Source organism: Aquila chrysaetos, chromosome 11 (genome assembly GCF_900496995.4).
Source record: "Aquila chrysaetos chrysaetos chromosome 11, bAquChr1.4, whole genome shotgun sequence".
Classification (NCBI taxonomy): Eukaryota; Metazoa; Chordata; class Aves; order Accipitriformes; family Accipitridae; genus Aquila; species Aquila chrysaetos.
Genome location: NC_044014.1, coordinates 38,874,534 through 38,887,904, shown reverse-complemented (window position 1 = coordinate 38,887,904; position 13,371 = coordinate 38,874,534). Strand labels below are relative to the sequence as shown.

Here is a 13,371-nt window from a genome sequence, read left to right as displayed (position 1 = left end):
CAGCCCCGGTCCCTCCCCTGTCCCCATCCTGCATCCCCGGTCCCGACCACGTCCCCATCCCGCTTCCCCTGCCCCTGCCACACCCCCATCCCGCATCCCTGGTCCCTACCATGTCCCCATCCTGCATCCCTGCCACACCCCCATCCTGCATCCACCATCCCGCATCCCTGGTCCCTACCACGTCCCCATCCTGCATCCCTGCCACACCCCCATCCTGCATCCACCATCCCTCATCCCTGGTCCCTACCACGACCCCATCCTGCATCCCTGCCACACCCCCATCCTGCATCCCTTATCCCTCATCCCTGGTCCCTACCACATCCCCATACTACACCCCCTGTCCCTGCCATGTCCCCATCCTGCAGCCTGTGACCCTGCCACGCCGCCCCCCCCCCCCATCTCCACCAAAACTCTATCCTACATCCCTATCCCCCCATCTTCCAAACCGTCACCTCCAGACATCTCCGTCCCCTTAGGTTTGGCAAGGAAGGACGGTGACGACTCACCCCGCTTGCAGCTGCGAAGGAGCAGTGGGGGCACAGGGCTCCGTGTCCCCGCTGCTCCTTCGCAGCTGCAGCCAGGGAGCTCCCAGCACACACACGTGGCTTTTCTTCTCCCTGCGAGGATGCTCAGGATGGAGAGAAAACACACGGCTGCATTTCCTTACGGGAAAACCAGCAGCTACGGCCCACGGCAGGTGCACGCGCCATCTCTGAAGCAGCGATGCTGACCCTAAGCGAGGCTGCTGCGGTTGGAAATACAGCTTCCAGGTGCTGTGTTTAAGAAAACAGTGTTGGGTTTCAACTTTACAGTTAACGATGAGCCGCATTCGCGACCTGGGCTCCGGTGAGGCTTGCTGCTAAGCAAAACGGCGGCATAAAACAACTTTCTTCTTCCTCTGCGCAATAAGGACACGGGGATCTGCAAGGGTGGTGGCCAGCCTCCAACGCAACCTGGATGGGGGAAAGAAGCAGAGCCGCAGATTTCAGTTTTAACAAGTTTTAGGCAAATTCTAAAGTATTAGGTTGTATCTTGCAAATCCGGAACACTGCCAGCTTTAACAGGGTTTCCATTCATCGGTGCAGGACCATGCATAAAACACAGTTTTATTGTGCTCAGCATGAAACTGTTCTAATTATATCTACGAATACTGATAGAAAAGGGAAAACCCTTGGTAAATCCATCACGGTACATTTTCTTCTGGCCCCGACCCTCCCGAAAAGCAGTACGTGTGTTTTATTTACATGAGTAGCTCCCTTGGGTAAGGGTAAGGGGATGTAACACCCAATTCTGCCCCTCTCGTCTGTAGAATAAGCGCTATGGGCAAAGAAGAGCTGCCACTCCACCAGACTCACGTGCGTGCTTAACGTTATACAAAGGGATCAAGTGAGGTGTAAATTTAAGTACACGCACAACGGCTTGCTGGATCACAGCCTAACCTATGACTCTGCAGATGAGAGGAACAGACCAGATCCCTTAATTCTGCCCAGGGATGGAGGTGTGAAACGAATTTAGCCGTGCCAGGCTAGAGCAGCGGGATAAGCCGCTTACTGCCGAAATTCAACCAACTTCCAAACAGTCACAGAAATAATAGTCATTAAAACATGTCTACACTAGTGGAAAGGGGAGGCGTATCCTCAGATCGGCCCTTCTTTGTAGAAAAGCCTTGTTCACCTCCACGCCGAGGGGCTGTTTGCAAGGTCAAAGCTAGTCCCGTGTTAGGGAGGTGTGAAGGCTTAGTCCCAAAGCCAGCTGCGCTACGAGCCCACCGCAGTGAAGAACTCGGAATTGCCAGTATTGGGTGACAACGGAGGAAAGCAGGTGTGATAGAAATGCCACCAATGCCCTGTTAAGCAAAACTCGAGCGCAAACAGCACCCCCCATGTCCTGTAGCGCTCAGCTTCTTGGTGAGAGTTGTCAAAACCCCAGCAGGCAGAAGCTTTCCAAGGTGCGTCCCCCTTTCAAGCTGTGCGAGCAGCTCCCAGGTCTGTTCTTTGGGCAGCTGATGAGATTTGCCAAGTACCTCTTCAGGCAGGCAGAAAGATGACAGCAACCAGTGTTAAGTGCTCTCAGCACCTCCCTGCATCGGGCTGCTAGTGAGCGTGCCGGTGCTCTGCTTGCTGAGCAAACAGTTTCGAAGGCAGCCCTTCCTCCTCTGTTTAGAGACCACAAAAGCATTTGGCTGCAAGGAAAAGCAGAGACAAAAAGCCCAACGGTTGTAATTGGGGACAGGCGCGGACTCCAGGGTAAAGGGCAACCAGCAAAACCACGGATGATTTGATTCCCTGGCAAGAAAGCTTGAAAGCAGAGATAGGCAATTTGGTCTGGGAAACACAACCGGCAATGCATTTGGGGGGAAAAAGAAAAGCCACCCCGAATCCTGGCCGCCTCCCACCGCCGTTTGCGCATGCAGTCAGAGCACGGCCACACAGCCGGCTCACTTCAGGAGGGAGGAAAAGGGATGAAAACCTCTTAAAAAAATGATTACTAGTATGAGCGGGTGCTGCTGGAGCAGCCCCGTCCCTAGCTAACACACTCTCCACCTCGATGACAGCGCGATTCCACATTCATGGCAGCAACTAGGAACGGGCAGCAGCAGCCGCCGCCAGGTCGTTGCAAAACAACTAAACACCAGCATCTTCCATTTTTCAAAGGGCTCATCCTCGGGTGAGTTGAAAGCCTGTGTTGCTATTCTTACCAAACACGGAGATTTACAAGAAAAAACAGTCATCTTCAGATCTCTGAAGGATTCACAATGGTATCAAAGAGTTTTGCACTTCTTTTAATGGAGAAAACACCTACGAGGCATATGTTTTTTGACACGCTCCAAAACGGTCACTGGAAAAAGCTCTTACCATAAATGCTTTCTTATTAACGTAGTTGCATGCTGGAAGTTTAATTACAGAAACTATCAATGCAACAGGAGATAAACACTTTGCTTTTGAAGGGAATTAATTTATTTGGAGATCTACATCACACAGGCACACTGCTGGAGATCCAAGCAAAGCCTGACCTCAATATCGTTAAATCATGCTCTGGGGAGCTCTCTTGGATTTTAAATACTTATTTTAAGACAAACTTCCTTCTTCTGAAATAAAGGCACGCTTAAACATCAGCAATGCCCCAAAAGCCACCTGCACCAGTTTTTCTAGTTGTTTTCTTGGAAAACAAACAGGCAACAGACATCAGACAGGCAACTTTGCAACATTTAGGTTACCAACGGGGAAAGGAGGCAGAAGGACCCCGGTTCCGCCAGAAGGCAATACGTGTAGGAAAAGCTGCAGGGAAATGCCACAGTTCCCGGCTGCAATGTGCTTTCGAGGAGTCACGAGGCATCCCTGCTTGGAATTCCCAGGTTCCCATCCAAAATTCGTGTTTTATAAAAACATTTGACCGATGAGTCACGTCCCTCTGTGCACAGAGCGGACCTGCTGCGGCAGCCGTGTTGCCGCTTCAGGAGAAAGTCAGCTGCCCAGACGTTGCATAGTAGCCAGAGGCATCCGAGGAGAACCTCTGGGAAAGACGCACCGAGTCCAGCTGCACCTCTCCGAAGTAGAAGTTCTCGAAGAGCTGAAAGAAAGGAGAAAAACCATTTGATGGGCACCTAGACAAATGCAGCCTCCAGCTGGTCCATGGATCTCTCGCAAGAGCTGGCCCTGCAAAGAGCCTCTACTCATAGACTTGTTTTGTCTTTAATGAAACTATTCTTTAAACTATTTTTCCCCCTAGAGACTGCACTTAGCCTTTAAAGCAAACAGGGTATAAAATGAACACCTCTTTTTATCTACAGCAGCAGTTGCTCAAACCTTCCTCACTCTGCTTTCTGACTGTGTCTCATTTAGGGAGCCTGGGGAGGCTATTCACCGCCGCGAAGGCCACCACCCCGGGGTGGCTCTTGAGGTTGCAGGCTCCGCAGGAGCGAGGATTGAGGCCAGGACGTTTTTACCAATCCAGGCCACAGGACATAGGACTTAACAGTTACGGCTCAGTCCTAATTCAAACTAGCAGGCTAGAGGCGCAAGGCTCTTCATCCCAGCACTGACCCCGCTTTGTTCAACAAATCCTTCTTTGTTCGGCAAAGACTTGAGTGCAAATTAATGAAAGCAAGCCAACTCTGGGACCCTGAGGGCGTGTCTCTGCTGATTAATCCAATCTATGAAGCAGACCAAAAAAATGACATCAGAATTTCTTACAGGGAAGTTCAGCAATATTGCTGGAAAGGCATCGTGTCCAAGCGTAAAGTGCTCCTCCTGTTCCATTATGACGCAGGAAATTGCTCTACCTGGAAACATCAATTGTGCCTTCGGAAAAGCTTTTCAGCGGAGATGCTAATTTCAAAACTCTGCTTAACGGGAGCGCTGTGAGTCACCAGGGGCCTGAGCAGTGACATCTCCCCACCACAGAGATCTCCAAAACGTCCATTCCATCTGTCTCCTATTGAATTTTCTGCACACCCCTTCCTCCCATTACAGAAGGCACAAATGCTAACGGCCAGCATAAGCTGATGCATTAATTACAACACATCCTCCTAGAGCCAATGGTGCATCAATTCCTCCATACAGCCAATGATCGAAACCCCAAATACCTAGTTAGCATCTGAAAGGCTGCACTTTGCCTCCTCCAAAAAGGCATTTGGCTCTGCCTGGCACTGATCTGGGCACAACCGCTCTTTTGTTGGTTCTCCCAAGGGCATTCTACTTTGCAAATACCCCTTTTTCACAAGGTGACCAGCTACGTTTCTTTCAGCACGATTCCCGGTTTCGCTGTCACTCCTCCACAAAGGAAAAATGCCTTAGGGAAAGCGATTCCCTGTCCATCTTCAGGGCACAGCAAGCAAGGCTTCGTCCAGGGAGCACCACCGAGGTAGTGGGCCACAGACCAGATGCCAGGCACCAGGATGAAGCCAGCCCCTGCTCCAGACTGCCAGCTCATCCGGACAACTCTCCACTCAGGATTTGGCTGAGGCCAGCAATTCCTCATCAACACACGACAGTCAGACCGGCATCTCTGAAGAGAAGGGGTATTTATGCGTGCCAAGCCAGCTCTCAGCGATTGCTAAGCCCCCGCTTCAGCCTGAAACGGCTGCAGCTGCAGTCAGACGTGCTGCAGAGTGCTTGCCGCCAGCAGCCCACCTGCCAGGGACCACCTCCTCCTCCCCGGACCTGCCTGCGTGGAAGCACCGGCAGTTGACCCCCAAGCTGCTCCTGCAAAAAACATCTGGGTTAGCACAAACGCTGCGAAGAACTGGGTTTCTCTGCGCCGGAACATTTAGTCACAGCGTGCCTGCCTAGGAAAGGCGGTGGGCAGCCTCCGGCTCACCTGCACCTCCCTGCAGCTCATCCTGCCTTTGGCGTGACGCTTGTCCCTTAAGACCCCGGCACAAGGACTTACTTTGCACAGGGCCCGAAGTAATTCGCCGCTAATCGCTCAAACTCATATAAAGCCGCAACTTGCTGTCCGTTCGTCCGCGTGTCTACTTGGCAGGAGCCAGGCGCCCCGCCACAGGGGTCACGCAGGTCCCCGTCCCAGCAAGAGACCCCGCCGCAGCAGCCTGGCTTCAAGGGACACTCTGTGTGTGTGGCTCCATGCAGCTGCTGCCCTAAAGCGAGGCACCCTGTTGAAAAGTAGTTGTGCTAAGGGAGCATCTCAAACAGGGAGAGGTGGAAAAGAGAGACAAGAAATGACTACAGCCATATAAACTCCATTTTATACAATTAAAGATTTATACAATTAAAGATTAATTATGTTCCCAAAAGCCTGCGCAGTTCATGTTAGAGGACTTAGGATAAAATGTCTCATTAATAAGTGATGGTAGTAAAAAGGGGTTGGTCTCCTTTCTCTTTTTGTTTTGGCTGATCTGAGAAGGAAGAATGATTTCCAGCTCTCCAGGGCTTGCTGCAGTGCTTGCCACCAGCTTGCCCACTCACCCCAAACCTTAACACCCATCTCTGTCAAAATGGTTGTTCATATCAACACTCCTTTCCTTCCCAGAGCATTCTCCACCCAGGAAAAATGGAAAGAATTTCTCTCCATTCCTAAAGGAGGGAGTGGTAGGTGCATTGGTAAGCAAGGAGATACTAGGATTTGAAAAGTATTTTTTTAAAAGAGAAGGGGGATGAGATGCTTTATTTCTGTAGAATAAAGTCTTTGCAAACATGAAGAAAACAAACGAAACGCTGGGATGCGCTGGTCCCATCAGCAGCCCTGGAAGTCAAATCTTTACACAAAACAGCCAAAGGAAAAGTCTTTCAAATACTTGTTTATATTATCTCTGCACACCACAACCTGTTTGGTGTTGGGGTTTTTTTTGTTTTGGTTTGGTTTTTTTTTACAAAATACATGTACTTGAAAGCAAAAATCAGTTATTGAGACAAACCCTCCCCCCAGCCCCTCTTGCCTCGCACAGCCTCAGGCACATCGGACCAGAAAGACAATCAGAAAGTCCCAGAAGACACTGCCCAGGTCAAGGGCCCTCCATTTGTACACTGCTAAAAGTGAAGCAAAACCCTTGTACCAAAGCACTTTGTATTCCCTTGGCTTTTTTTAAGACCTACCACCTCTCGTGTGTCCGAGCGTGTGTGTGTTTCCCAGGGAGAACGCTGCTAGAACTATTGATTTTTGGTAATGTAGCTGTACTTTCTGAGAGTAAACATGCTACAAGATTTAGAGGACAACCACAGACATTTTTTTCTGTTCTTGTTTCAAGCTGGCTTCTCACCGATGCTTCTTTGCTCCCTGCGGCTTCCCACGACAGAAGCCACTGGACGCCAGGCGTGGGGATCACAGCCGAGCCACTGTACAGTCGAGATCTGCCTCCGGCAGCGGGGAGGAAGGCCCCTCAAACATCATCCTCCGAGACCCCCAGAACACCAGGAGCTGGCTTCCCATCATGAAAGCATCCTGCGCTCGGGTCCCGGGGGGCTCAGGAAGAGATTGCAGAAGGCCAAGCCTCTACTTTTGACTTTCACTTCTATTTATCTTGGGGAGAAGCCAAGCAGAGCCGAGAAAGATATTTATATCTCCCCCCTCTCCCCAGCCACCACGGAAACGCTCCGGTTTTGGAGGAGGCCAGTAGCACAGCTGATGAAACGCCTCCTATAAAAGCATTTTACCCTTTTTTTATTCTGGGCCAGGAAAGAAGATACCTGGAGGTTGTTACGCTTCACGTGCAAATGCTGATAACCCTAAGACTTGCCTAGTCCCCCTCCTGTCCCTTCCCCTGGGTGCCAAGAGCCCACCTTTCCCCAAAAAGGCTGCAGGCAGCACGAGGAAGCGCGGATCAGGAGCAGCTAGGAGGGAGGTGGGGGGAGGAAAAACGCAATCACCCGCGCACGGTTACTGAAAGCCATGTCATTTGATTGGAGAGGGACACGAGGCTCAGCAAAAGCACAGTAATTCTATAAATCCAAACACACTGAAGGATTTACATCCTCGCTGCCTAAAGAATAAATAAGAGGTTGGGGGGTTGGGATTTTTTTTTTTTTAAATATTATAAATGAAAATCAACCTGATGGAGGTAAAGGTCAGCTTACGAAGTCAACACCACGCGTGCCGTGCAAGCTACTAACTCCTATCAAGGGAATAGCACTTAACAGACTAAGTGCCCTCTGTCTCCCTGCTGCCTTCCCAAATTAAATTAAAACCAAATGAGGAAAGAGCATTGTTAACTTTTAACCCCAGACCCAGCACCTCTCAGCAAACGTGCCAGAGATGTGCCCTATCTTTCACAGCCACAGACTCAGAACCCACTCAGCGAGGATGCCTAGAAGGACACGGCATCTCCCACAGGGAAGAAGCGGGTGCCTAGAGAGCGGCACAGCATCCTCCTGGGAGCAGCAGCATCCCAGGACCTGCAGGGGATGGCAGGGACTGCAGCTGTGCCGCCTTCCCCAAAAGCCATAAGCCCCCGAGAGAGGGAGCGTACTGATCCATGGATAACCCATATTTCACATCAGCCTGCAAACTACTGTAGGGCCACGTATGCCAGCACTCCTCCTTCTCCCTCTCCCTTCTGGGGGCTGGGTCCAAGGACACAACCGCACAGGTAACGATGAAAGGCAGGCAGCCCCGCGGTAGCTCCCTGAAAGCAAGCTTTTCTCCATTTCTCCCCCAAAGTCATTTATTCTGAGCCAGGAAGAGCCAGCAGCACGCCTGTCATTTCTAACACCCCAATTTCTCTCATTTAAGACAATTCCATTCAGATGTTGGAAACCCTTCTTCCTCCAAGGTCCGTTCCCCTCTATTACCCACAAATTACAAAGCAGGGCTCCCTTGGGGGGCGACAATAATTTTCTAAAGGAAGACAGAGGCTGAAGACTTGTCTGGGGAGAGAAAGAATCACACATCAAACGGCTTGCTCCTTGCAAACCTGAGCCAAAAATGCTAGTACAAACTTCAGCCCCCAAACCACAACAACTTCCTTATCAAAGGCAGAGCAACAGATCAAAACCAGGATGCCTCTTTTCCGCATTTTTTTCCCCCTTTTGCCTAAGCCTGTAAAGTAGGTTTTACCGAAGCACTGTAGAAACAAATGCAAAGGAGGACGATTCCTCGATGAAGCAGTTAAAACGTGTGTCTAAATGATGCTGTGTTCCTGAGCGTGGGCATTTGTCAAGCAGCCATCCTCGGGGGCTCGCTTCCCACAGACAACCCTCCCAGAATGAGACAGCACCTTTGTGTTCAAACCTGGAAACAACAGTAATAAATCAGGGCGCTAATCCACGTAAGGACAGCAGCAACGCATTTCAGCTCCGGTTATGAAGAGCGGAGACGCCAACACAAACTGGTACTTTTAAATCACCTGTCATGGGCTCAACAAGCATGAGAAATATTAATGGATTCGCCTGGAGAGGCACCGGGCAGCGGGAGGACAAAATAAGTCCAGACAAGGGAAGGGAGTAAGAGGTATTTAAAACTTCCTTCACGTAATCTCTGGCTTGCACTCACGCTGCCTGGCCTGGATTTTGCTGCTACCATCAGGATTATTGATCAGTTTTTAAAGCCTTACGTCATCTACTGTAGTTCAGCCAAAAAGGACCCATCCTGAATTAATAAAAAGTCCAAGCAGCTCTGCTGAGAGCCTTGGTGCTCAGAAATGCTGGGGGAACAATTCACTGTAATGCCTTGCAATTAAAAACTACCACCAAAGAGCAGCATTATCACAGGATAAAATGCATACACACACACACACACATATAACCCCCTAGTCTGCAGGGAGCTCGCTTTGTTGTGAACTCCAGCCACAGAAAGCAGTGCCTTAGGGTAGGGGTATTATAGATTAACAGTACAAAACTGTCCCCGGTGAATCAGCGCTGTGGGCGAGCAGAGGCATGTAATGTCATTAGCCTGTGACCAATCAGCCTAAGAAACCCGGCTGCCCTCGGCAGGGAGCTGAGGGGGGGGTCCTGTTTTCCGTATCTGGAACAAACACAGCAATTAGCAACTTCTGAGACGCGAGGAGGAAGAGGCTCACAGCTCCGGGAACCTACAGCTGCGGATGAGCTCACACTGTCATTCCTGCTGTGCAGTCCACGCTGAGGACGGGACACCAGCAATCCCTTCTCCTCTGTTTTGCCGGGGTTGAAAGCGTTCATCCAAAGGATCTCTTCCAGGAAGGCAAGTGAACAGGCTGAAAGCCACTTTCCTCTGCCTCCATGGAAGAACATGGGCAGGAGGATCGTTTTTGACAGGTAACCCAGCGCTGTGGCCACGCAAGATCACGCCAGCAATCAGGGTCCAGCAGCAGACAGCAGTGCGGAGACAGCTCAAACCAGGAGATTAAACTCAAGCTTCAGAGGAGCCACAGGCTTTACAGCTTCATCTGCTCTGCACGCAGTGACAACAGTCACCAGCTCGCCTGGCAGCAGCCACTACCCCCAGCGTGTCCTGATTGGGAGCAGCAGTGAATGAAGGAACAAACTCGGAAAGCCGGGAGGGACGGGAGGTTGCTTTCCATGAGAAATCAGCATGCTACAGTGCTGTTATCCCCTTCGGGGAAGGAAAGAAGCAAACAAAATCCCAGGCACCCGCTGACAAGCATGGAGGAAAAATTAAGTGGCATGTCTGAAAAGGTGCCTCAACATGGAGCAATGAAAGCTGTTTGTTTTCAGATTCCCTGCACTCTCCCCTGGATATTCCCGGCGGTACTCACAGCAGAGCATGACCCCAACACCCCAAACCCTTCATGCATCATCTTACACTAAAAGGGAGGAGAGGGGCTCAGACAGAATCAGACCACGGGCTGTGACTTGCCCAAATAAACATCAGGCTATTTTTCCATCTCATAAGGGATATTACATTTGAATTAACACTTGTATAATGCATCCATAGCTTGGGATGGAAAACACTATAGAAGAGCAGAGAACAATCACTCTTCCAAATCATCTGGCTAAAGCACAACTGCGGTTGGTACCCATGCCAGCTACAGCAGGGAAGGCGCCGACTCTTCGGCAAACTGCTATGTTACAGAGCTGATACCAGCATTAAGCAAAAAGGACTGACAGAGGAAAATTTACTGATGGCAAGAAACATGGATGGATTAAAAATTAAAAAAAAAAAAAAAAAAAAAAAAAGATTTAGAAATGTGAAAGTAACACTCAGAAACACTGATGGACTCCAAGAAGAGTCTACGGAACTCCAGCAAATGCTGTCCATCAGAGCTCTTCTGATTAACCTCCTCCGCTGCACAAACCACAGCCTCTTATCCTGCTTTTGGGATCCCACCTACCCGCTTAACATGCCTCACTCCTGCGACCTCCCACAGAGACCTGTCGGGGCCTCTCAGGTCTGAGCAGCACCTCTGTCACTCCTTGGCAGGCTGACTCATGAACACAGTTCAGCAATGGAAAGCTGTTGGTAGAAGAAAGACCTCAAGGGCCAGCCTGCCTGTGGCCCATTTCGCCTTTGCGGATTTATGCTACCAACATGTCCCTGTTGACCACCCCAACGGTCTACAGAAGGCTGTTACCTCCACAGCACGAAATGGCAGAAGCTGTCCCAGTTCCCAGGCTGCAGTACGTGCTGGAAGAGCTCCTTCTTCCTTGTCCTGAGAAATGCACCAAAACCCTTTCCATTTGCGACCTAGACTCCCCCAAACTATGACAGACAAACCCCAAACCAAAGCCCCTGGTGGCTCCCAGAAGATGAGACACAACCGGGCAATGCATCAAGATCTGGGGAGTTTGTTCAATTAATAGATTTTTTTCCTTCTATTTTCAACTTTCAAAATATGTTTTCTGAAACAGTTTGGTGCCAAAAAAGAAATATTTGATTCCTGTATTATTCACTCTGGACACCACTCTGCCAATGATTATCTGTCAGAGGTTTAATTGTGCTTGGAAGCTTGCCAGCAATAATGCATGAGAAGTGCAGCAAAAGCAGGTAGACAGGCACTCATCCAGAGAAGCGGCTCTTCCCGGTGTTCCCCACCTCCTCTCTAAATTAGCAACTGCTTCCTTTTCATAGCTTTTTAAAGGACCGCTGGCCACGCATCCAACGGCTTCCATTACTGCACAGGCGTTACAGGATTAAGACGTTGTGCAGAGTCGCAAGGCAAGGGTGGAAGAGAGGGCTAGGAAGGACAGAGAAGGTGGTTGTCATCTGGGCCGTCACCACGAGCACGCTGCCTGTGCCAAGGCCTCCAAGTATCAGCCACAAAGCTCGGCGGGTGTATGCAGATCAATCGTTTGTTTTGTTCTGCAAGTGCGCAGCTGGCTCTGGAGTGTCTCTCCATCACCGATATAGCATCGAGTCCTTCCACCCAGATAATGCGAGGAACGGCCCTTCCCCTCTCGTTTTCTTTCAATCTCTGGCAAATTTTAAAAGGTGGCAGCAGAGGCCCTTTCACCTCATCCCCCTTAGGAAGAATAAAGCATGCAGACTTCAGGAGAGAGAAAATCTGGTCATAAAAGTCCCAGCGGCCTATCTTTTGGGAGCACAGCTGATCTCTATCATAAGCAAAGCACTAACTCCTTTATCGTTCGCATTCAGCTTGCTACTTCTCGAGTCATTGATATCTGCAAGCTTTGCCACGAACCACCAAGACCTGAAATTACAAACAAGTGAGCATCTTGGGTTAGCACAAGCCCAACACGGGATGTTAAGTCAGGTGTATCTCCTCCATGACACAGGAAAAGCCCTTCCGATTAAATCACCGGTGCCATCCCTCGGAAAGCAGTAACAGTGTAACAATCCCCATCTGGAAAAGTACCACCAGTGTAAGAGCAAGAAGCATGTATGGAGTTCAGGGAGAAAGATCCTAGGTGTATATGATGGGAGGTTTCTTTTTAATATTTTTATTTTGCTGAGCCAAAGTAAATGCCACATAAATGCCAAGAAGCTTTTGGTACGTTCACAAATGCCACCTCATGGGTGTTTTGCATATATTTCACGTAGTAATAATAAAGCAACAAGCTGAAGAAAGGACCAAAAGAGGTCATCGGCTCCGCCATCTTCTCCTTCCCCAAGGCAGGAAGAGCTCATTGGTGGCAGATCCTGGACTAACGTCTCTGCTCCCTCAAAACAACTGGGATGGCCATTTCTCCAGCTCCTCTAGAGCAGTGAATGCTTCACTATCCTTCGCGTGACAAAGATTTTCCTAACACCTAATCTCTTGCTGCAATTTAAGCCCATTATTTATTGCCCTCCCATCAGAGCATGGAGGACAGAGTATCCACTACTGGCAAAAGCTTTCACAGGCTTAAAGTGTTTTTCCTACATGTTGTCCACCTCCTTCCCTTTATTAGCCTCAAAACAACGCTACGTCTTTCAGACTCAGCTCATAGACATTTTCTAGCCCTCCAACTATGTTATTGTTGCCTTCTGGGCTCTTTGCACCCCTCCACGGTGCCCAAAACTGGACAAATGCTTCAGCTAGGGGCTAAGTGTGGTCAAAGGTTTACTTTACAGACATTTGCCTCTTTCTTTTATTTCCACAGACGGACTCAGCTGGCTTGTGCTCTGGAGCAGTCCCCCATAACCCAAACCCCAGTCCGTGGGGCTGGTATGGAGGCAGTTCTCCATCCTGCACCGATGCCACCGCTCCCTCCTGCACCTGCCTTTGTTCACAGCAGTCCATTTGTTTCTGCCCGATTTCTCAAGATCATTTGGAGCTCTGTCCCCTCCTACTAATGCGTGCAATTTTCCTGCCTCTCCCCAGCTGCGTTTCATCTGCAGACCTAAGAGGAGCATGCTTCACACTGCCCATAACACCCTTCTGACCTCCACAGGTGGGAAGGGTACAAGGTTTCCAGCTGAGCTCTGCGAGCATGGAAGCAGCCGATCCTTCTCCTCTGACTGCTGCCATGCGAAACCTCAGCTCTTCATAAAACTGGAGCAAAGCCACCTCAGCTGCCAGAGGGTGATGCAGCAGTG

The 13,371-nt window shown here is 50.0% G+C and overlaps 1 protein-coding gene across 9 annotated transcripts in view; it reads right to left on the bottom strand.

Moving 5' to 3' along the window:
* Window positions 1-23: 23 nt before the first annotated feature.
* The window catches only part of ASCC1 (activating signal cointegrator 1 complex subunit 1), a 41,468-nt gene continuing 28,120 nt past the window's right edge, over window positions 24-13,371 (bottom strand). For 3 of the 9 annotated variants that reach the window (XM_041127162.1, XM_041127160.1, XM_041127157.1), the window contains exon 10: window positions 600-953. In XM_041127162.1, coding sequence (XP_040983096.1) covers window positions 813-953 — 141 coding nt within the window. In that variant the 3' untranslated portion in view covers window positions 600-812. Of the gene's footprint in view, window positions 954-2,766; window positions 3,571-5,391; window positions 5,615-8,695; window positions 12,044-13,371 lie in introns of those variants that run through there. The other 6 variants (XM_041127161.1, XM_041127159.1, XR_005933506.1 and 3 more) reach the window with 5 other exon arrangements.